Source organism: Ammospiza nelsoni, chromosome 9 (assembly GCF_027579445.1).
Source record: "Ammospiza nelsoni isolate bAmmNel1 chromosome 9, bAmmNel1.pri, whole genome shotgun sequence".
Lineage (NCBI taxonomy): Eukaryota > Metazoa > Chordata > Aves > Passeriformes > Passerellidae > Ammospiza > Ammospiza nelsoni.
In genome coordinates, this window is record NC_080641.1 from 30,072,887 (window position 1) to 30,096,317 (window position 23,431).

Below are 23,431 nucleotides of genomic sequence, written 5' to 3' on the forward strand. Positions count from 1 at the left end.
TTCATAAAGCAAGGTTATTTTTTGTTTTGAAAACTTCCTGCTTCAAAGGCAAAGTGTCTGAGATCACCTTTTCAGTGTGCTTGTAACGAGTGGAGCCAAGGTGTAAGTAAATATCCTATTTGTGTATAGAACCCATAGTGTCTGGAAAGCTGCCCCCAAAGTTTATGAAATTTTCCATCACTTTTCTGAATGTCAAAGTGCGTTAGAAAAAGCTCCTGTTGGGAAGAAATGTCACCAGTGCCTTCAGTGACAGAAAAACAAAAGACTATAGGAGACTTGGATAAAGGTAGATATTGGAGAAATGTATAAAAATCAATTTTAAATTCTCCCTAGATAGGTAGGGCACGTGGGGAAAGAAGCCAGGAGACAACAATCCCATGTGGGGACTGAACTGTCACTGCCACTGCTCTTGGCCACCCAGGGAAGGGACAAAGAGCAGCCCAGGACAGGAGCCAGTTCCTGGTTCTGGGTCTGGGCTGGTGCCCTGTTCCTCACTCTGTTCCAATCCTATCACTCTACTTTCTTCTCCTATCCCGTGTTTGCTCTTATCTCTCTGACTTTATATGCTTTTGTTTCCTTCAGTTTTCTTCCTTTTTATCAGCTTCTATAGTTTTTAATTCTGAACCTCTCTTGGAGCTTATCTGTGTGGTAAATTTCACCCTCTTACTAAAGCATTAAAAAACCTTCCACACTCAAGACACTCCTGTTAAAACGCAATAAAAATTCTGTTATATTGTGCCTTGGATTTTTGTTGTAATCCTCATATTTAAATTTGTGTTCAGTATTAACAAAATTAAAGTCAATTTCTTTACCAATGAATTACAGGTAGCATAAATAAAGAAGAAAAAGTGAATGACAGATATTGTGCAGATAATGTGCTTTCATATTGCAGTCAGTAAATCTTGTACTAATGAGATACAAGATTTAAATGTGAAGAATGTGTTTCATGAATTATTGTCAATCAATCTCTATACAACAGGATAAGAATAATCTTGAATGGCAACACACCTATTATTACAAATTCCTAAGAACTTCATTACCTAAAAATGTCACCCTTAATTTACAGAGTAACAGATAAAGATCTTTCAGCTGTATAACTCACTTTGTCTGCTTCTGTGTAATTGAAACACTGGTTTTGAGAAGTCTTGTAATCATTTATGTATTCTGCATCACTCTGAGTGGTGGTTCAGTAATGGTATACTGGTTAAAGTTGGTTTCAGCTCCCTTTTAAATAGACATATCCCACTTAAGATATATTTATTTTTGTTTTCTACCTATGACTTGGAGCTGGTCAGTGGCAAAAAATCTGATAATTTTCCTTGTATGAGCATATTAAGCTCCATAATATCACTATAATGTAACCAGTCACTGGTGACTATGTTCAGAAAAAGGAAAGAAACTGAAAATGACAAGATCAAAAAGGAGGAGTTGTTCTGAGAAACCCAAATACACAAAGGAGACTTTACCTTTTTAATTTCTGACAATGGAAGAGACATTAAAACACACCATACCCAACTCCACTGGCTAAAGAGACATCTGGTAATTTACATCCCCAGTGATTAGTGGAAGGCAGGAGGTATCTGCAGCAACTTTCAGTCTCACCTCATCCTTTATGTCTTCCTGCTGCTGGGCACTGAAGATCTCCATTGCAGCCATCAGCCTCATCATTAGCTCATCCACTGTTGTGTTACCTAGCAACAAAGGAAGATAGCTGAACTTCATTTCATTAAAGTTATTAAACAAAAAAGAAGTCATTTTAGAATTAATCCATAAGAAATAGCCAGACTAGGAAAAAAAAAAATAAAGACAAGAGTAGAAAAATGCAAATATCTCAGGAGAATGCTTTCAGCTCATCTTTTTACTGAAAACTCAAAATTATTTTTACAAAGGTTGATCACAGGTTAGAATTTCAGATGGTGCAAATCTGAACAATTGCTTTTATGCTTGCATAAATTAACTCTCTTTTGTCTTTTAGTCACTGATGTTAAAGGAAAGCAGTAGATCTGGAATTCCTTTATGTGAAATTGATTTTACAGTTTTAAAATTCCCAGGGAGACCAAAGCAACTGCTTAGGCAGGCAACACAAGGTAGGATATTGGCAGCAGCATCCAAGTGGATTGGTTTGAAACAGTGGAAAACCCACAAAACAATGATTGAATAGATGTGACAAAATAGATCCATGTTTTATTCGGATATAAATAGTAATAAAATTTCAAATACTACATTTTCTTCAGTCTATTTGCTTGCAAAGCTACCAAAGTGGAAAATTCTGTCATCCATGTGTGTATCATGAAACAGAACACATACATAGGAAAACAGATACCTCCCCATGTTTTCCTTCCAGGGTGCCTCCAGTTTTCATTAAGACTGAAAGATTACTTTAATTTCCTACCAAGATGCATTCTTTGGTTTCTCTTTCTAAACTGAAGACTAGACTAGCCATTAAAGCCACTTGTCAGAGTAGTTAAAATATCTTAAACCATGAGAAATGGTCACAAGCTATGAAGTCTTAACATCTGCCAGCCCAAGCAGCTGTTGGACCCCAGCAGAACAAGCACCACTAAAGAAAACAAGACTGTCCCCATAGTTTCCAACCCCAGGAAAAAAGTAAAAATCAAAAGCAAACTAAGACAGTCTGCATTTCAATAAACACCAATGGGGTCTTAGGTTTCTATATAGTTGTATCTCTTCTGTCAACATGCCTTCTCACCCAGCCCTGAAAGGCCCCCATTGTTCCCATTTCTAACATTTGCTACCTTAGCAGAAAATGTTATCCCACATGCTACAACATGCAGGACTTCAGAGGCTACCATTCATTGAGGCAGTATTGTTAAAAGATACCAGTGTCCCCATTCCTGGGAAAATAACAAGCAGAGATTGTGTGATTTTTGTTAAAGGATGAATTTAAGTAAGGCTACAATAGGTGATTGTTTTAGTTTAGTGCAAAAGATTGCAGAAAACCTCACAAATCATTACAATTTAACTCATGCCATTAAATAATCTGGATTAAGCTGCATTGTATGATGACTTTGAATTGCTGCTAAAGGAGTTAGGGAATTTAAGTCAGTAGCACCAGTGACTTCAGTGGGATGGCAAAGGTTCTGAACTGTACTGCAGAATCAGAAAACCAAGCTATTTATAAGACTATTTCCATGAAATAACCTATGAAACCTATGAAATATGTTTTATAAATTACAGACATTCATACCATGAATTAGTGCTGTGCTGTACCTTGCACTGAGACAAAATCCATGCAAAAAGTAACCATTTTGTCCACTGCAGATTCCTCAAGAAAATTATTAATCCCAGATGCAAAAAGAAACACTAATGCTTGTCTGCAAAAGGCAGCGTTTCCTGAGGGCTGAATTTCCTCAGGAAAATGAGATTACAATAAAGATTGCCAGATATAAGCAATAAAAAAATGAGGACACAGTGTCATGAAGGCAAACTTGTGGAGAAAGCAGAAGAAATGAGAGGCAGCCATTCTTTGATGTGCTCTAATTTGAAGAGTTACTGAGAACAGCAGTCAGAGGGCAACACTCCACATCTAAGCCACCTTGCTGGCAGTGAAATCAGAGGAATGGTTACACCAGAAAGAACTGCCCATGTAAGAAAGTACAGCCAAGATCTTCTGGAAATCAGGAATGTATCTGGATATTACTTTGGAAAACTAAGTGTAGCTCCTTATTCAGGAAATTGGGTTTCCACTTAAAAAAATAAAAGAAAAATGTAAACTATACTTCTACTCTAGTCATGTCAACTCCAATCTCTAACACCATGCTAATTAATACATTTATGAGTAGTAGATAATTATACTCTGGCAACTTAAAGAGTGTTTTGTTTAATAAATTAATATTCTGGACATCTTAAAAGAGAAACAGTTAGCAAAGACCTCTTATAACAGTTTCGATACTCACATAAGGAATACCTGTAATCTAAAGAACTGTACCTTGTATTACATTCAACACTTCATTAGATGATCGTTTTCCCATAATAATAAGGAAAAGTGGAAACTGGTCTGTCTTCTGAGTTCGAATGGTTTGGGCTACAACACTCCCAAAATGTCTAGTGCACATTGTCAGAAACCTGGTGGGGGAAGAAATAAATTGTTAGCATTGTAGAGGATTTTTTAAAGTTAAGTTAAAAAAAAAAATTATGCTAAATTCGGAAGTTTAACTGCATGTTAACTACTGTTTAACACATTCTGCATTCAGTTCTAGAGCTCTTTATCTCTTTTTATAACTAAATTATTATATTTATAAGCATGATAGGGTCCGGGTTGTCTAAATTAAAACAATTAACAGCTGCTTGAGACAGTGATTTATTTAATGGAGAATTCCATTTCCTGTTACACTATGTGAAGACTATAATTCAAAACTACTCCCCAAAACAATAATGCTGAATCAATTGTTTAAAACTTCTAAAGAGAAACTAAGTAGAGTGACAATCCAATAAACATGGTGAAGTATAAAAATAGTAAATTTCATACAAAAGCATAATTTAATAATGAAAATCAAGAAACTGGTTTTGTCAGTCACAGAATTAAAACATGGTACTTCAGAATTGTATTTTCTTTTATACCAGTGCCCTGCCAGTGACACACTTAGCAGTGTGGTCTAAAAAACAATAATTCTAAGCTTTTGACCAAAAAAAGCTCTTAGATATTAGCATACAGAAGTCTAACATTAGTATTCTTAACACGATCTTGAATAAATGAAAAAACTGATAAAGCTTTTCTCTTCCATTAAAGGACTGTTTGAAATTAGCATTTCTTTCAAGAGAAAAGGGTAGCTTATGATATGTTTTCAGATCTGATGGTAAAAAGTAAATGTCATAATAATAATGAATTATGAAAGACCAAATGCAAATATAGAATGCTTTAATAAGATCCAATTTAATAAAGTCTGTAAAAATAATGGACTTTTAATAACACGGGTCACAAAAGGCAAAACAGTGGAAATTCTGAGGACTAGCCACTGGTACAGGCTTATTAATTCTTAATTATGTTCATGAAAGGCAACTTAAATCGTGTGTTTTCTTATGCCTTATGATAATATTTTAGGTAACAACTACTCTGAAATGTATGCTCTAACTGAAGAGCAAAGTCCCATTGTCACATGCATTAGAAGCCAAATCTATTTGAAAAGACAAACTGCATTAAAATGTCAAGTGCTCCAAGTAATTTCTTCTCAAAGAAACTGAAAAGATTCAAAATTGTGACTTTTTAATCAATATATATATAGTACCCAATAAAATGGCTAAAAATTCATAAGTCTGACAAGTACAGCAGCATTGGGCTTATTTGATGCGCCTGAAGTACTAAAAAAATCTCAGAGAAAATTTGGATGGAAGGCAATGGGTGGGGGTGGCAAGCAAGCATTTCAAAGCCATAAGTGTTACTCCCTGATTCTCTGGATTTTTCAACTCAGAACAATCAGCCACAGAGAAGACATCAAAAAGCTGAACAAACTCTGCTCTATCAGAAACAGCGACACAGACACGTAACATCTGGTAAGGATAAAACAGCATCTGTAAAGTCTGGACAGATGAACTCTTCTGATAAATAATGGCTTTTGATGTTTTCCTTTCAAGGTGGGAACAGGTAAGTGAAATGTTGGCCTCACAGAAGTCAGTGGTGATCCTCCACAGCAAAATGAAAATTACTTATGTGAGTTCCAGGTTTCATCCCTGGAAGCAATAAAGGCAGAGGACAATTGAAGTGAATTCCTAGACCTGTGTATCAAAACTGTTTAACAGTCTTCAATACAGGACAGAAGAAAAGCACTCAAGTTTCATAGAAAACCAAAATATTTAACTGGAAGTGAAGAAGTGCTGTAGAGAATAATGCTTAGAAGGAACAAAACTAAAGAGACTCCTACAGTCCTAGTTGTACAAGTCAAAGGTGCTGGTTTGTTAATTTTTTTTTAAGTCTATTTTGTATTAAGTCAACCAATAACTCAGTCCAAAAATATGCTTTTGTAGGTATAGGTTTTGCATTCAAAGAATTCTGAATGAAGAATTATTTTTTTCCCGTTTTCTGCCTCTGTGGAGTCCATCAAAGAGACAGATGTCCCTCCAGGGAAAAGGGCTGCATCTTGCACACTGTAGTGTGCTCCTGGAATGTGCAGAGGCACACTTGGTGCAACATTTTGAATACTTTTTGCATGATAAAAAAAAAAAAAAAAAAAAAAAAATGCAAGCTCTCATTGCTTTTCTTACCCTCTTCCCAGCACCTTAGTGTTATTTAACAATTGTCTTAGCAAATGTCTAGTGCACCTAAGGTCAAATTCTCTTCCATAAAGAGAGAAATCAGCTCTCAAATGTATGGAAAAATGCATTCAAAATAAATACTAAAAAATTCATAGTATTTTAGATCTTCATAGTATTCACAGTATTCTAGATTTTCTTTACTTTCTGTAACAACAGAAATAACAAAGATCTGGTTATTTGTTATAGTCTTACTCATATAAATTCCTGAAGTTACTTTTTATTTTTATGCACGGAAGGGAAAACTTTGGAAAAGTTTCCTCCTACAATGAGGCCCTTTGGCATATGGTGCCCACTATACTTCTTGGAAAGGACTTTCCAGCAGAACAGAAAGGCTGCACTGGAGATGGTTTTGCTGTATGTTCTTAGCCTAAGGTCCTCCTCAAAAATCAGCAGCAGCAGAAAATCTGACAAACTCTTCTAAAAGACCTATTTCCTTCCAGAACACAAAGTAGATGACTTTGGGCCAAAAAATTGTGATTTATTCATGACTAGATAATTCCCAAAGCTAACCTTAAACAGCTTTTAACATTTCAGAAATGGGTTTGGAAAAAAAGTAACTTCTTTGCTGAGCATGAGGAAAACAATTATGAATATTAAATATGCAAGGTTTCTGATTATTTTTAATAATAATTATATAATGTGCAAAGTCAACATAAGACTCATTAAAATGTTAATGTAAAAATAACATTTTTGTATTAGGTATTTACATTTTTAAAAGAGTAAAAGCTGAGGTCCTGAATTGGCATATTAAAATAATCTTGCTCTCCACAATTCACAGTTACTGCCTTACCCACATTGGTAGGGCTGTACCTCAAACACAAGGAGCAGCAGACACAAGGCATGTTTTAAAGATGTATACAGCAGCCTAAATCAAATTATGTGGGTATCACCTTCAGGATCCACATGCTAAACACCAGATTCAGATGTTAAAAAGCAGGATTTTATCCGCTTTATGCAAAAGTAAAGCCTACATGAGAGGGTTATCCATCTCCTCCTAAAACATGGAAGATCTAACTCCCACCCTGAAAGTTTCAACCAGATTAGACAAATACTTCACAAACCCATTCAGAGTAAACCACAGAACTCTAGAAACACTTTAGTCCATCCTTGGACACCAGGCAAAGTCACTGGTGAAAGTATAAATGAAATATACCTGGACCCCTTGCTAGAGCACTGCACAAAGAATGGAACACACAAGATACACTTTCACCATCACCCATTATGTACTGTATGGCTTCCTAAGGAAAATCCAAGGCTTGCCACAGGTAGATTTAATACACAGATTTAATAATAGCCTAGATAGGAACAGACAGTTTAGTTACTTTACAGATGTTGGTAAAGTGGGAGAAGCTACAAGCACATCAGAATTCAGATTAATTTTCACAAGTCAAAGAATCACCCTGAGAAGTAAAACACAATTCTGGTAAGGTCAATGAGAGTCTCCAAACTAGAGGAAAGATTGCACAAATACAGCAGAAGAAACAAACAATAAGAGAATACAACCAAATCCTTCCTCAAACCAGCCCAACAAATCTGTCTTGACCACCTGTTCCTCTGCCTTCACCTCTTTTGCACAGGACACAAAAAAGTTTTATGTTTTCACCTTTTCTGTTCAAGCTTAATCAACTAGGTTGTAGTTTGAGTACAGTGGGATAGAACATTCTTTGAGATTTTGTTTTAGAGTGGAGACTTAAAACATATGCTTACAAATCTACCAGTTTAATTAATTCCTTGAGTTTAATAACTATTTTTCTCATATGACCTTAAAACATTGCTAAAGGACTGAAAATCTTGATAACATCAGAGAGGCTGCTTTCTATTTATAGTTGGCTATTATAGACATCCATATCTTCCTAATCACGACCAGATCAAAATGCATTCTCTGCTGATTTTCAGTTTTCCAAATTTGGACATTTTTAGATTACTGACATGAAATTACCTTGAAGCACATAAATATTTAAGCAGGGATAGTTTACCTTTTCTGGTGGGTGTATAATAAACAGTTTAACCATCATCTATATACAGGCTGTTTTGTTCTCCATCTAAAGAGACAATCACCTTTTATCCTTTCCCTTTTTTTTCTTCGTTTCAGTGCTATTAGGAAACTATTCACAAGTGCAACCCTGAACAATTCCATGCAGTAATTATGACTAAATGACAAAGAGATGCGGACAATTACCGAGTCCATTTTGAAACCCTACACTAATAAAGTCATTAGATGCTGCCCTTGCCATGAGCCTTCTAAAAGCTTCTGAAGTCACAAGAACACACGGCATTGTTCAGTGGGACAATTGCTGCTGGCAGAATGCAAACCTTGAGTTAAACCATGCTGCAAATTGATCTTGACATTCTGTTAAGACCGCCACTAAAATCAAAAGCAAAGGAGAAAAGGAGAAAATGAGCGGGTGGGATGTAATCATGGAACAGAAGGGTTCCCTCCTCACCTTCTTTCCTCTTCCTCCTCAAAACAAACCATACAGAAAATTACAAACTCGCCTGGTGTTTGAGAACCTTTATTTTTAAAACATTAATTAGACTTCTGACCTGTTTTTATTGACTGGCACTGTATTGCTATTAAAGTAAATTAAATAAAAAAAATTGCAGAATACAATAGAAAAGGTTTTCACACCGCTCTGTGAAACCTGTTAAGGATTTAGTGCCTGAAGAACACGTCCAACAGTTTTGCAAGCAACATATACAGAATCTGTGGTCACTCCTGAAGAGTCAGTGAGAAATTAACTCACCTCCTCCCGCTCTCACAGACCCCACACCTGCAATATATTTGCTGAAGGATCAAATGGGATTGGGGAGCTGGAGTAATATGGTCAACTGGTCTTCATCCAGGCATGCATCATTCAGTAGGTTAGAATTAAGGGTCAGCAACTGTGAATATGGCTAATCACTTGATGACGGAAATTGCAGGTGAAGACAACCTGCTGCTGAGAAGCACTTTAGTGAATTAACTCTTTCCTAAGCTTTAGCAAAGTGAAAAACTATCATTTGAACATTAAAACTAACAAATACCTGTCATCAGAGCAAAATTGGCGACACCTTGAAATACAGTGCCCAAGGGCAATGACATCAAAAGCTAAAAAGCTGCTACAGATTTTTGAGTTGTTCTCTTATGGCTTTGGCTTTGCTTAACAAACACCATGTGTACTGGAAAGCTCTTAATATTATGCATTATCAGTGTTTGCAAATGCTGTGTGTAGAAATATAAGGTGCGTGTGCATGTGTGTGTATACATATATCACTATATATATAGTGATATATATATACACACATGCAAACACACCTTATATTCCTTGTATCCAGGAAAGATGTTTCCTGTTTATATGGGTAGCTTTGTGGCCTTTCTCCTCCTTTGACAGGTCACAGGAATATTTCAAAGAGTTGCTCCTTAAACTGAAGTCTAAACTGCAGGAGATAAAGATTTCATGTATGCTCCTTAACAGTAAAAGCACCACATTATTTTCCTTAATGAAGGCTACTTATTTTATTTCCCCTTTAGTATAATGTTATTATGATAAATGAAAAAATTGATAATCACTGAACTTACTCAAACTGCTCCCTTCACTGCAAACCTGATATCAGAGGCAATTAAAGCCCATGGAAGCCAAAAAAAAAACTTCTTCCTCTCAACTTTATTAACTAGACTTCTACTTCATTTTGACAAAGTAACAGTCCTGCATGGCTGCAGAAAGAAATATTTAGCATCTGACTCCCACAGTTGTAATGCTTATGCTCTTGCACTGATGCTGGCAGGTACCCAGCTCTCTCACAGCATTTTACTCCTACAGTATTTTACTCCTACCAACAGACTCTCTTCAATCTATTGGAATGGAGATTGGAGATTGAGAGATTCCAGAAGAAATGGGCTATTGTACAGTAATGCAGGTTTGAAGCACATTCTTGTGTCAGTGTCAGCTGACAAACTGACACTAAAAAGTGTGGGAAAATTAAAAGTTAGGGAAAATGACACAAATTTGGAGCTGGTTTTGTTCTACAGTGTTCAGGATGGACCCTCATTTCATTAATGAGAAAATTTGAAACTATTAGGACTAATTTTGAAATAGAATTACATCTGTGGATCAAAACATTCAGAAGATTTTTTGGCTTATAAAAGGAAAGTCTTTATAGCTGTTTGAATTTACTCATGCCATTCCAAAGTACTGAAACCATGTCTTTACTACTGATATTGAGCTGTCCCTGTTGACTGCTGTAAATCAAGTGGGCCTGATTCCTCTGCTGTCCCACCCTGGCTTTTCCAGCATTTTTACAATGCAATTGGAGGAGTACAAATTAGCTGCTCTTGGGCTACACCAGCAGGCAAAACCCAGTTCCTCCTGTTGTTGCTGTGGTCTTCTCAGCATTCAACTAAAAAGCTGCATTTAACTGTGCTCATAGGGCTAGAGAACAGAATGGGCTCCAACATCACTGTCACTGCGTCACTGAAGGGTAGTGATTGAACACAGGGAATGAGTATTTATTTATGGGAATGCCCACAGTGCATTGGCACTTTCCAAAGGGAGAAGGAAGCATCATGCCCCCTCTGAAGAAATCACAGTCTAAGGAGCAGGATGTGACACTAAACACAACCGAGAAATTATTCTAATTCAAGCCAGCATGCCTTGTTTACCCCTTACTATTTTTTGACCTCACTGTTAATATGACAGTTTCTTTGTTGTTGTTAACAGAAAGCAAAAAAAATGAAGGCTTAAAAACCCTATCGTCCAGCACAATCAGGGACTAAGTTCATTGAGAGCAGCTATAAAGCCTTAAACAAGCCCTTTATTTTGTGTTTTAAGAAGTGTCATAAGGAGTTAATAGGACACAGCTGTACAGGCTCTTTCTAACAAGCAGCTTCTGTCGCTTTGGTCACCACAGGTGTCTGTGTAACCTGCAAACTCTTATTACTAGTGTATCAAAGTTGTGCTACTTAATAGATTTCTTTAGTAAAACACAACAAAGCAATTACATGGCTGTTGATCGTTAGTCATAAAAAACCCCTCAAACACAGTTTTTCAAAAGAAACTACACTGCAATTTTTTGTCATTGTAAAATAAAAGAAACTAGAGAATTAAATAGAAGAGCAGACAATAGAACAGCAGGTAGTCAACTGAACTTAGCCACTACAGATGGTTTAGAAATAGTGTTTCCTTCTACACCAACTTGTGGGATAAAAGAAAAGGAGGAGGCTCCTTACTGCCCATGAATGGCAATACCAAAAGACTTAAGCAACTTTGCAGTCTATGTATTTGGTCCTATGAAAGAACCTAGATGTTTCTTTTTCCTCTATTACTTTTTTTCTTTTTTCAGAAACTTTTAATCTGTTTTTGCAACTGCTTTTATCCATAACCTTTTACACTTCTCTAGAATAACTCGAACTAGAAACATTGCTGCTGATCCCTCCAATGACAAAATGCAGAAGGTCAAGTGAGGAATTCCTTAGAAACACCAAGCGTCATTTAAAAAGCACATTAGAAAAAGAGACTATTCCATTCTCCAAGGTCACCTCAGTAAAGAAATATTAACTATAATTTACCTAGTGAAGACTAGAAATGCATAAATGCTGTATTCTAGTAATCCACAAGAGAAAGAAACATAAATTTATCATTTTCCTTGCTCAATAATCATTTGAATTTTGTAAAGAAGTGGCAATCTTATTCCAGACCAAATGATTATTGCATCTTTCAGTCAAAAATTAGAATAACTCTAATTATAATAATATACTTAGGATGTTACCCTGGCAAGACATGATCAGTCATCTTCTAGGTAAATAAAGCAATGAAATGAGGTCCAGTCAGAGAACCAAACAGGTCTGATTTCTAAATGTTACAATAATAATAATAGCATTACTTTCAGTAGATCATGATCAACTGATAAGTAACTAAAGAAGAGAAAGGCCTTAGTGTAACACTAAGAAATTTTGTTAGCAATCTACAAAAGTTGTAGAAGGAGGTGGAATATACAGTTTCAATTTCTTTACTCATCAGCAAAATTACGGTCTCTCTAAGACATAAAATAGGTTTTATTATATTAAAACCAAAATATCTGAACATTCCCAAAAGAATGTTCTGTAAGAAAACTGTAGTTCAAAAAAGTTCATAGGAATTGCAAGTGTTTAACATTTTGCATAATGTGTTCTTAATACTAAATTATCACACAAATGTTATTGTTTAAATAAGATTTTCATTAACAACAACAGTTATTACCCCAGACAGCTCTCATGTAGTTACACCAACATACACACAATTAATGCCATGTAATATCATGGCACTGCAGTGCATAACTGTGAAGGCACATGTTTGAATATAGAATCATGTTTGAAAATAAACTGAAAAAAGAAAAGAAACAATTCCTTCAATTACTTTTTCCTGCAGAGGAATAAGAAGTCACTTTGTGATGAATACAAGGCCAGCCCAATTCTCAGTGAATGTCAGCCAGCTCCATTGATCAGCTGAGAACGAGCATGAATTTTAGGTCAAATAGATATAAAGCACCACAAGATTTGATAGCCAGAGATAAGGGCCTTCCTGAGAAAAGCTGCTCCACTCAGAGTCCAAAGAGTCTCACCTTGCTCTGTTTGCTTCTTTTGTCATGTCCCATGCCCAGGTTATGAAGTTCTGACTCAGGTAGGAGACAATGGATTCAGCACAAAGCATTTGTGAGCAGAAGACGTTGGTTAGTACACTGTCATCATGGTGGAGGTAGATAGCAAGAAGCTTTCTCTGGAAAAAATGTGACAAGAGATGAGTGAAAAGTCACTGAGGCAATTTACAATTTAAAGTTGCTGCTGCAGATTTGTGTTTTTGTACTCACAATGGGATTTATCAAGGGTGACAAGTATCTCAACACAAGAAATAATCAGCAGATTTCAAGTCAAATGGTCCATCCCTGCAATTTTTAAATATTCTCAAAATCTTCCTAATATTCTGAGTACTAAAATACAATATATTATGTGCTTAGGACATGAAAAGAACAACGAATGTAAAACAAAAACCTTATTAACAGACCTAAGAAATGAGTGAACTTTTTTGGCTTGTTGCCCAATAAAAATAACATTTCAATGAACAAGAAACATGTCTCTTGACTGGACAGCATCTGCCACAAAAAACATATGAAAAAAATGATAGTGCACTGCTATCACCACCTCTGTAGCCAAAAAAAGAGGCACTACATGTTGAGATGGTGTCTATGGTCTCTGGAAACAAAATATTCTGTGCTGTTCTTCTGGAACCCTATCAAGTAAAACTTGAGCTTCGCTGCCAGCAGCTGCGTCCCCATGAAAATTTCCACCTTTTGGAAAACAAGTCTGTGTGCATGTAAATATAGAAAGCAGGCTGCAAATATACAGGGAGACTATGAGCTAGCTAAGGACTGTGATTCTGCAACTGGCATTCTATGAATCATAAATATAATTCAGAAAATTACAGCTTTCCATTCCCCCATACCCATATAAATTATTTTAAAATAGTACTTGAACATATTTGCTGAGAAGATACGGTGCTATTTTCAGACTTTTATTTAAAGTAATTTCAAATCTCTTCATCAGAAGTAACAGTGAACCCTAGATATTGATGTGTATTGATATAGCAAGACATGGGATGCAATTTCCAGATAAGCCGTCTTTGCAGAAAGCCCCTGTAGGGCTCTCGCCTCATATACTGGATTTGGATAAAATTTAATGACTGTTTATAAAAGGAACATTTGAACATTCGACTTTGGGAAAGGCTTTAGTAATTTGCATTACTGTTTGTCTAATTTAATTTAAATGTTCTTCAGAACCACGTACGCATGTGCCAGGAAGGGCCACTAATAAGCCTAACATGCAGAGATCCATATAAGTGCAGCCAACAATGTTGACTGAAACTAAACTTGAAAATCCAGGGCACTGATGCACAATATCATGCAATAAAACAGCATTTCTGTGGTGATATTTAATTTAAAAAGAAGAAAGAGGCAGGGGAAGATCAGGCACTGTCTGTTTTTGAGGATCAGCCGTTCTGCATTTCAAAGCGTCGATCCCTGCAATATCCAGGTTACTGTGCTAGAATCTCGACTATTATATAGCAGTTGTAAGAGAGGGAGGGCAAAGATGTGTTTACTCAGTGATTAGGGCCTTAGAATAAGCCTCTAGCTCCTAGAGAGACAGCTCACCACTTATTCATTTGGACCAATTCACAAAGCCTAGAAAGATTAAACATCCATGCTGAGAAGACAAGCGAATGCAGACGGTGAAAAAGAAATAAAAATTCTTTAAAAACTCTGAGATGACTTCATTATTTTTTCCACAAGGAAACTTTAGGAAAGTGTTTAGTTAGAGAAAAACCCACATTGACCTCTCTCTAAACCCTTAATCTTTCCTTTGTGGTGGCACTGCTTTGTGGTAAGCGGATGGCTTTGCTCTCCTCTTTTCACTGGGAGCGGACAGAAAAAAGGGCTCTTGAGAAACACTTTTACTTCCAAAGAAACAACCCCATGAAACTGTTAAATATGAGATTCCGTACAACAGAATGTTTCAAAATATGTACAGTTTTAGGCTTAAAGATTTAGGGACAAATTTCAGTAAACAGAACAGGCATGAACACAATGGAGGTTTACACTGAGTTACTTCCCAAGGGAATGTAATTTTTGTTGCATCAACAAATCTCACCATGCAAAGACTAAACTCCATCACATATAAAAGACTGTACATGTACCTCATACCACATCCAAAATGTTAAGGGTGGGCACAGGCATACTGCTATCATAAATACAAAGAGATAGCAGGAGGAACTGAAGGGCTAAAATATTATTTTGAAAAATATTTGTGAAAGCTGGGGACATTTTTTCCGTGGAAAAATGCATGATTGCAAAAGGGTCACAGCTTGAAGTTTGTTGTTGTTGCTGCTGTTGTGTTGGTTTGTTTTCATGTTTGTTTATTTTACTAACCCATGGTAGCACATATTTATAAGCAAGTTTTGGTTGTGTTTATGTCAAGCCTTTGAAAAGTCAGAGTAAACTCTAGGATTCTATTATGACAATACTGGATACTTTGAAGTCAATTTTGAACGATTAAAACAGCCTTACAAAACTGTTGAACAGTCTCAAATTACACAAAAGAAGCCTACTGATGGAGCACTAGACTGTTCTATGTTGGGTTTTTCAAAAATATGACATGAAGGTTATGTAATTAGCATGAAGTTTTAAACAAGGGAAAAAAAAAACAACAGGGAAAAACTTTTACTAGTCCCTACGAAGGTATAGGATACCAGAAAGGTTTTAAGCACTGAATACCTGAAGGACTTCCAAAGGCCTTAGGACTTGAGGAACTTAAGCCACCAAGGGATGCATTTTTCAGAGTATGTGCATGCTGAAGACCAGGCATTAAAGAGAAGTTAACACACTTTGTACAGAATTAGAAGAAAAGTTGTCACTGAGGCAAAAAAACCCGTAGATCTTGAGGTGACTAAATTGGCATCAATGGGTAATGGGATTTCTAAGCTTCTCAGCCAGTTCCTAATACTGTGAATAACTCAGATAACTCAAAAGAATATGAACTTGAATGAGAATAGGAATGCAATCATAAGGGTCAGCAAGACCACAAACCTGAATGGTTATTTCTGAATCTCAGGTTTACAAGTTCAAGTAATGACTGAGACAGAAAAGTTCATGATGTAACAGCTGCTAGAGGCATGAGTGTTCTGTCAAACTGGCAGGCTAAGAAACCAAAATCTTAATTTTTTCCTCCAGGTTTTATGCAGTGAGAATTAATTCAAATAAACAATGGGATGCATTTATTTACACTTCTTTAAATCTTTGAAGTGCACAATCTGATCCACCTGTCCAAGGTGATCTTGGAGCTCATGGGATCAGCCATGGATACAGCTACTTTACCTAGCCTTGTAGAAGACACCTGAAAAAAACTTTACCCCCAGGTTGCTAAAGTAAGAGTGAGGTGATCCCTGTAAACTTCTGATCCCATATTTTGTATTAAACGTGGCATAAGACATCCCCAAACTAGCTCCTAGTTTAATCTTCCTGTAATTTTACCTTTCAGTAAAACACCTATCTCAAAATTTCATCAGTGATGAAGAACCCCCAGGAGCCATGGTAAGGTGTTCAAACAGCTACCCACTCCCAGGTAAAGGTGTGTTAGAGCCTGCTTTAGTCTACTTTCATCTCCCAACTATTTGATCCTATTATACTGTTGTGTCTCCATTTCAATCAATTGCACCTGTAGTGGTACCTTACATAATGCAAATAGTGTCCAGTAATTAACACCAAACTCAGGTAAGATCTATCATCACAAGATTTGAAAGAAGAGGAAATGTAGAGTGAGGCAGTAAAGTTCAAAAAAACTTCCATTATTTAGTATCAAATACAGAAGATGCTGAGGAGATACCCATACCCAGGAGCAACCCTCCAGATATAAAAGATTTAGCTACTTTTAGGTATGGAAAATGAAAGATGTGTAGGCAAACAGTGAAGCTACTAAACTGGTGTTGAAGTAGCAATTTCTAAACATGGTTACCCACAAATTCAGAAATAATTTACAAATTAAAGGACAGAATGCTGACACACATCAGAAAAGGCTGGAAAGAAAATGGTGACTAACATGGGACTAAACTGGAGTTTATGTTCAGATATTTACCACAGTGCAGCTGCTTCACTCTTCCTGAAAAGCTAGAATTATACTTCTATACCTGTCCTCCAGTTTCAATCAGACCATGTACATTAGTGGTCAGGTTATTTGTGTTTAATCAGAATCTGTAAAGTGGTAATTCCTCCAGCTGTAATCTGTAATAATTTCAGTATAAACTTACTTAGCTGAAATAATAAGAGACATTTTTCTGAGTCATACAGGTAAAAATGATGCTACAGAAAGTCCTGTATGAAGGAATATTCTGCTACCACCAAGGAAGAGGGAAAAAAATAGCTTTTATTTGAACACACCAAATCATGGAAGGAGCATATTTTGCTCTGGGTATTCAGGAAATAAAGAACCCATATGTGAGAGGGATGGTGCTGCCTCTAAATTGAACCTAAAAGACAGAATTCAAGGAGAAGAAAAACACGGTCATTTTCAGAATGCAGGAATATATATTGAGGTGACAATACCAATCTGTGCTAAGAGAGATGTTTCACATATTTATTAAAAGTCAGTGGACAGAAAGGTTGAGAGAGGAGCAGGAGGTGAGCTGACAGAGGTATATAAAGATAAGAGCTCCTGAAAAGGCAAAGGCAATGTCTTTATTCTTTCTCTCAATAAAAGAGTAGCAACCACCTATAAAAACGAAAGACAAACAACCTCTAATAAAAGAAAATACTTTAGTATTACTCTCATATATAACTCAGTAAGCTTCAATATAGCAATTAAAATCTAGTATTAATAACAATACTGCCATAAGTTAGGACTGACCCTCTGATGTCTCAGAACACAGGACACCCACAAACTGCTTTCACACACAAAGACACCTTCCCCAAACACCTTGTTAGAAATGTCTATTATAAGATTTTTTCCATGGCATCAGGTGTAGCAACTCCTATGGCAGTGTAGCTCTGTAGCAAGAGCAAGCCCATTCTTCAGAAACTTAGTGAAAGGGGAACTCTTCTTTCCAATAAACAGAGGAAGACTTTCACAAAAAACAGCTTAATTGTTGATTTAATAAACCTCTGTCTCTTTCTCTTCCTGACCCCATTAAAGGAAATACTGAAAATATTTTCTTGTCATATATGCAATAAGAAATGAAAACACAACACCCTTAACTATCAGGCTGCTGGAGGCAGTTGGGAATTTCATGGCCAAGGACACTGGCTGTTAAAAGCAAGGCTCTATATCTTGGGTATTGTATTTTTGTGGCAATAAGTTATACAGGTTTTAAAGCAGAGCCACATTTGACCTCATTCCACCTCTCCTGTCAAAAACTGGAGTTGTTGTGGCAGCAGTTGCTCCAAAGGTTAAAAGACACCCATCGTGTATATGAATTTTCACTGGCTAACGACTCAAACACAGCAGATAAACACCTCAACTTTTTTAAAAGGTATTTCTTTTTCAAGAACATTTTGTTAAATAAAAATGAATTAAGACAGATTTAACAGGAAACATCTATTTTCATTTAAAAAATTGAACTCATATTCTGCATTCAAAACACACATTCTGACATAAGTTAATTTTCTTCAAACAACCCAAATTAAAATATGCCTGGAAAAAAGCTTCATGTTTATACACATTGGGCTTTTTTTTTTTTTTTTTTTTGAGGTCAAAAGTATCCAAAATACAGATTTAAAACACAGCTGATGGCTGTCTCACTAGACATGAACTGCAGAGTGCACCTTCTGCTCTGGACAGAGTTGAGAATTTGTCAAGAAAAGGCCAAGATCTCTGAGCACTCAAGCTGCCAAGTGCTCTCAAATTAAATCAGTTTGAAGCGGTTTTCATTAAGATGGATTGAGTGTGGCATCGTGAGAAACACTCTATCAAATGTAGTGTTTTACTTAGTGATTAAGTATATACCAGTTGATGAAGCTGCCCAAATCCTTCGTAATCCCAACACTCCAATAAACATTTAATGAGTATATAAGTTCAAAAAGCCTAGTAGAGGATTTAAACCTTCAATCTTGTTTTTATTTACCCTTGGAACTCAATATCTCACTTCATGTGAAGAATGCTGGTGCCTGCAGCTCATCTGTTGCCCTGGTAAAATTAAGTGCCCTCCATAGTATAAATTAGAAGACAAGACACACAGGTTGCAATTTCTCCAAAGCTTTTTTTTTTACACTGAAATATATTTTTAAAATTATTTAAGGAAATTAAATTATAGAAATATGAAATAATGTGTCCCTTTCCTCAATTCTGAATTCCAGAAAAAATTACTTTGTAACAGGGAAAAGCAGTGAAAATAAATGGTATTTCCACATTCTCATATCTTTGCCTAAAATCAGAATGTTACAATCAAAATGATGCCATTCCAAAGGTGGGAGGGAGAGCTTTCAAAATAAGGCAATATTCAGAAAAAAAAACCTCAACAATCCAAACAACACAAACAAAAATGAATATTCTCTTAATATACATATATATATATACATATATATATATATACAAACAATGTTTTATACACAATATACACAATGGTTTTATTGTGATGATGACCTGGCCTGAATAAGTCACAAAATATTAAAAATGTAAGGCAACACGAATTTCAAAAGTAGTATGTAAGTAGCACAAGAAATATTTTGAGCAATAAAAAACTAAGTAACTGCACTGCATTAATATCAGATTTATAGGTAGAAAACTGTTAATGAAAGTTCTTTATGAGTTTTGTCCACTATTACACTGATACACTGTCAACCATTTCTGATGTCATGACACTAAATGAACTTCCCAACTCACACCCTTTCCTTGTTCAATTCATAGGATTTTTTCTCTGTGCAAAGACATGAAAATATTCACTAAACTTAGAGTGTTAAGTATGTGTCAACTTCAGCTATATAGTGTAGATTTATAATTCTCACATTTATCAGAACAGCCCCTAACATAATACAGAAAGTCCTTCCAATATGAATAACTACTTTCTTCATTTTAAAATTAAACATCTATCAAGAAAACAAAAAGTAAATTTAAACAGCATGATTTTCTTGTTTGTGTTTCAGCTTTATCTGTGCTTAATTATGCAGGGTTTTGGGTTTCTCCATGGTGAATCAAGCCACCAAAACTTAAATAAACTGTCTCCATTCGAATTTTATTAAAATACTGATTTTAAAACTGTGCATGGAATAACAGAAACTTGAGATGCCTGGTTGGATATACAGAAAAACTAAACAACCAAACCTTAGTACTGGAACTTACTTGGCAGATAAAGGCTCTACAAAGGGGGGAAAAAAGCACACTGTATTTGAGAGAGCTTCCAAATTTAAATTTACAATTTCATTAGCCATTCTTCAAAGGAGCTACCAACATGCAACAGTGAACTTGTCAACCACAAGACTCACAGGCAGGGTTATCTGGTGCTAGGACACCATTATTTCAGGAAGAAAAGGGAGGAGGGGAAAAGAAAAAGAGTAGCTTTGACAACTAAAGAGCTTCAGTAAAAATACAGCCTGAATGATTAGAAAGCATCAGTTATTCACTGCAATTTCAGCAACCACCAAGGTAAGTCTTTTACTCAGTCAACTGAATGAGTGCAACTTTTGTCAAACAATAAAAGCAAAACAACTCCAAAATGTAGCTCAGCTTTTCAAAAATCAAGATGAAACCCTTAAGGTGATTTCCAGTCCCCCACTATTTTAAATAAAGTAGTTTTAATACACACTTACATCTCTTGCTTTCCCATAGAAGGCTTCTTGGAAAGCAGCCTCTAATGATCCAATAAAATAAACAGGATGGCAGTCACCATATCTATTAGAGATAAAGAGATAAAATTTCCAATTAATAAAAAAGGACAAAATCAAGTAATTTCAATATTCTACCTTTTCATAAATTCTGTAAATGCAATGCATTGGCTAAATCTTTAGAAAGATGAATATTACACTTCTAAAGGACAGAAAGAAAATATTTAGGACCCATTTGTTTTCTGACCTTGAAAAACTCAAAGTAATGAACTACTAGCTTACCAAATTTATCATAAAAACATTCTCTTACACATGTAGATACATTAAGTTCTACACAATTTTCTGTAAAATTTCTACACAATTTTCAAATTATTTTCTCTCTCTATTATATTCTTAAAGGTTAGTTGAAGGGTATTCTTCCATTACAGATTAAGGCATCTCATACACATAAAGGAATATTTCATCACTGGAGTGAAAACAGAAAATACATAAACTTTCCATTACGTTGCAGCTTCTACCAATTCAATGAAACAAGCAACTGTTTAACAATGCATCATTTGGTAGTATAAAGTTTTTTAAAAATCCAGAATATCTCTGTTTTTTAACAGTCAATATTTACCCAACCATTTTGCTATTGTGAAAACTCTTACAGCAACTATGTATTTATTTTTCAATACTAATCAGTTTCAGCTTTTCTGTTCCTGCATATCATAATAAAATTATCAAATATAACCAATCTTTCTCATCCTTCTGGTCCTTTACATAATTAAGTAATGGTACAACATAGTGGCAAAATAAATAGGACAAAAATCAACCACTCCAGCTTGGGCTGAGAAATAATTTTATTTCAGAACTAGTTCTAGCAGCAGAATTAGAATTTAAATAAATTAGATTAGGATTTCTAAATATGCTATAATCTCATAAGAAAACACGTAGACTTGGTTTATTCTTATTTTCATTATTTACTAACTTCAACTGAGTTTGTAATAAGAATTGCACAGTTAACAGTCTAAGCTTACCTTGAAGAAAACTCTGCTGTAAATTGTAATAAGGCATCTCCTTCATTTTCAGCATTTTCTGGCACTTAAAAAATTGGGGAAAAAAAAAAAAAAAAGCAACTCTATGGAAACAGATTGTAATATGCAAACACATTCACTTCACAGGTATTTCATGTTCCCAGCTTACTGAAGTGTTACCAAGGAACCATATAAACATCATGGAAGACTATTGACTATGAACCTTTCGAAAGACAAGAAATTCCTAGAGGGTCTCATGAATATATTCAGGTTTTCCAAACAGTAAAATCCTCAGGTCCAGTGTAAGGTGATATTTCACTTGCTCAGCATTAGCACGCTGGACTTACTTTAAGGCTTGAAAGGCTCCAACCTTCCTATTGAAATGTTAGAAAGTTTTCCATGTTGTTACATATATTTGCTGTCAAAAAACTTCTAATGAAGTAACACTAATGCAAGCCTAAAGTAAATAAAGAGTATGCAGGAATTGCATGTAGGAGGTAACTGACTGCTCCTGCTCAATCCTTTTCATAATTCAAGGGCAAATAATCATTGAGAAACTTGATCAGCATAATGAGTAAAGCATGAATCAAAAATGAAATATAGAATTTTCAAAACAGGAAAGTGGAAATCTAGTTATGTACAGGTGCATTTGGATAGAGATCACAATTTCTCTGACTTTATTTGTTACTCATCAATTTTAAGTTGAATTATTATTCTTCAGTTGCAAGGTTAAAAATTCCCCTCCATGGAAAAGTGCTTTTATAGTTGCCAGTTATGTGTGCAGTATTTTCCTTTGGTACATCCATCAGACATGACATTCAAACAATTCTAACCAAAAGATGCTTTCCAGTTTTTAATTCTGCAGCCCCCTCCCACCTCTCTGCCTTCACCTCTGCTGTACAACCCCCAGTCAATTGTAACTCTTACTCATTGGCGATTTCCTCAAGGCAGATGAAGCTACTCCAAACATTTCCCCATCATCAACTCCAAACTCAGTGGCATCTTCAAAGTCATCTCCATCACTATCACTAACCATATGAACATCAGTGCATTGCTGTATAAAAACAAAACCCAAATTCCACTGTAAGCTTCTATTTCAGACATTTTCAGTGAAATACAAAATACACACACAGTGACAAATACACATAATATACTGCAGTTTAATTTACTATTTTATACAGCATTATCAAAGGTAATTTTTAACAGAAGTCTGGTTGACAGAAATATTATGTGACAAAATGCATAATTAAAGAATCTCTGCATACACATAGCTGAGCAAATTTTATCCAAAGTTAATGCTGTTTTTCCACCTAATGGTACCAGAGCTGGTATAAGAAAGCTGCATAAGAAAGAGGGCAAAAAGCCACACAATGGTGGCTTTTACATTGGTATTTGGAATACCCATACAAAGGAGAAAAATAAAAATTTTAGTGCAAGGAGCTAAGGTCATCTCCCCCAGTCAGATGCTTTGCTGGGATTTGTTTGTTTTCTTTTTCCTCCTTTTCTTCAATGACTCCTTTGCCCAGTTCCTGACTTTGTCACAATTGCAGGAACTGTTAATGGATTGTTGTAAGACACAGCACAACAGGAGGGATGGTGACCACTGCACCCTGAGGTGTCTCTGCCTGCTCCTAGAGCAGACTGGGAGCACAGGGATGATGTCCTTACCTCCTCTGACTGCTCCCTTGTTTGTACAGGTGAGGATCTTCTCCCAACTGTGAGTCGATGGCAAGGAAAAGTCAGTCCTGACACGGCTAAAGTCATCTACAAAGCAAGCAATGGTTCTTCATTAAAGCCACAGTCTCAATTAAAGGTTGGGGGGAGGGATTAAG

At 35.8% G+C, this 23,431-nt stretch overlaps 1 protein-coding gene across 2 annotated transcripts in view; it reads right to left on the reverse strand.

The window, feature by feature from the left end:
- Window positions 1-23,431, reverse strand: part of FAF1 (Fas associated factor 1) — a 150,400-nt gene that overhangs the window by 26,909 nt on the left and 100,060 nt on the right. For both annotated transcript variants that reach the window (XM_059477802.1, XM_059477801.1), the window contains exons 9-15: window positions 23,268-23,363; window positions 22,527-22,653; window positions 21,603-21,666; window positions 20,569-20,650; window positions 12,847-13,001; window positions 3,950-4,086; window positions 1,603-1,691 (exon numbers count right to left, since the gene is read on the reverse strand). In XM_059477802.1, coding sequence (XP_059333785.1) covers window positions 1,603-1,691; window positions 3,950-4,086; window positions 12,847-13,001; window positions 20,569-20,650; window positions 21,603-21,666; window positions 22,527-22,653; window positions 23,268-23,363 — 750 coding nt within the window. The remainder of the gene's footprint in view (window positions 1-1,602; window positions 1,692-3,949; window positions 4,087-12,846; window positions 13,002-20,568; window positions 20,651-21,602; window positions 21,667-22,526; window positions 22,654-23,267; window positions 23,364-23,431) is intronic.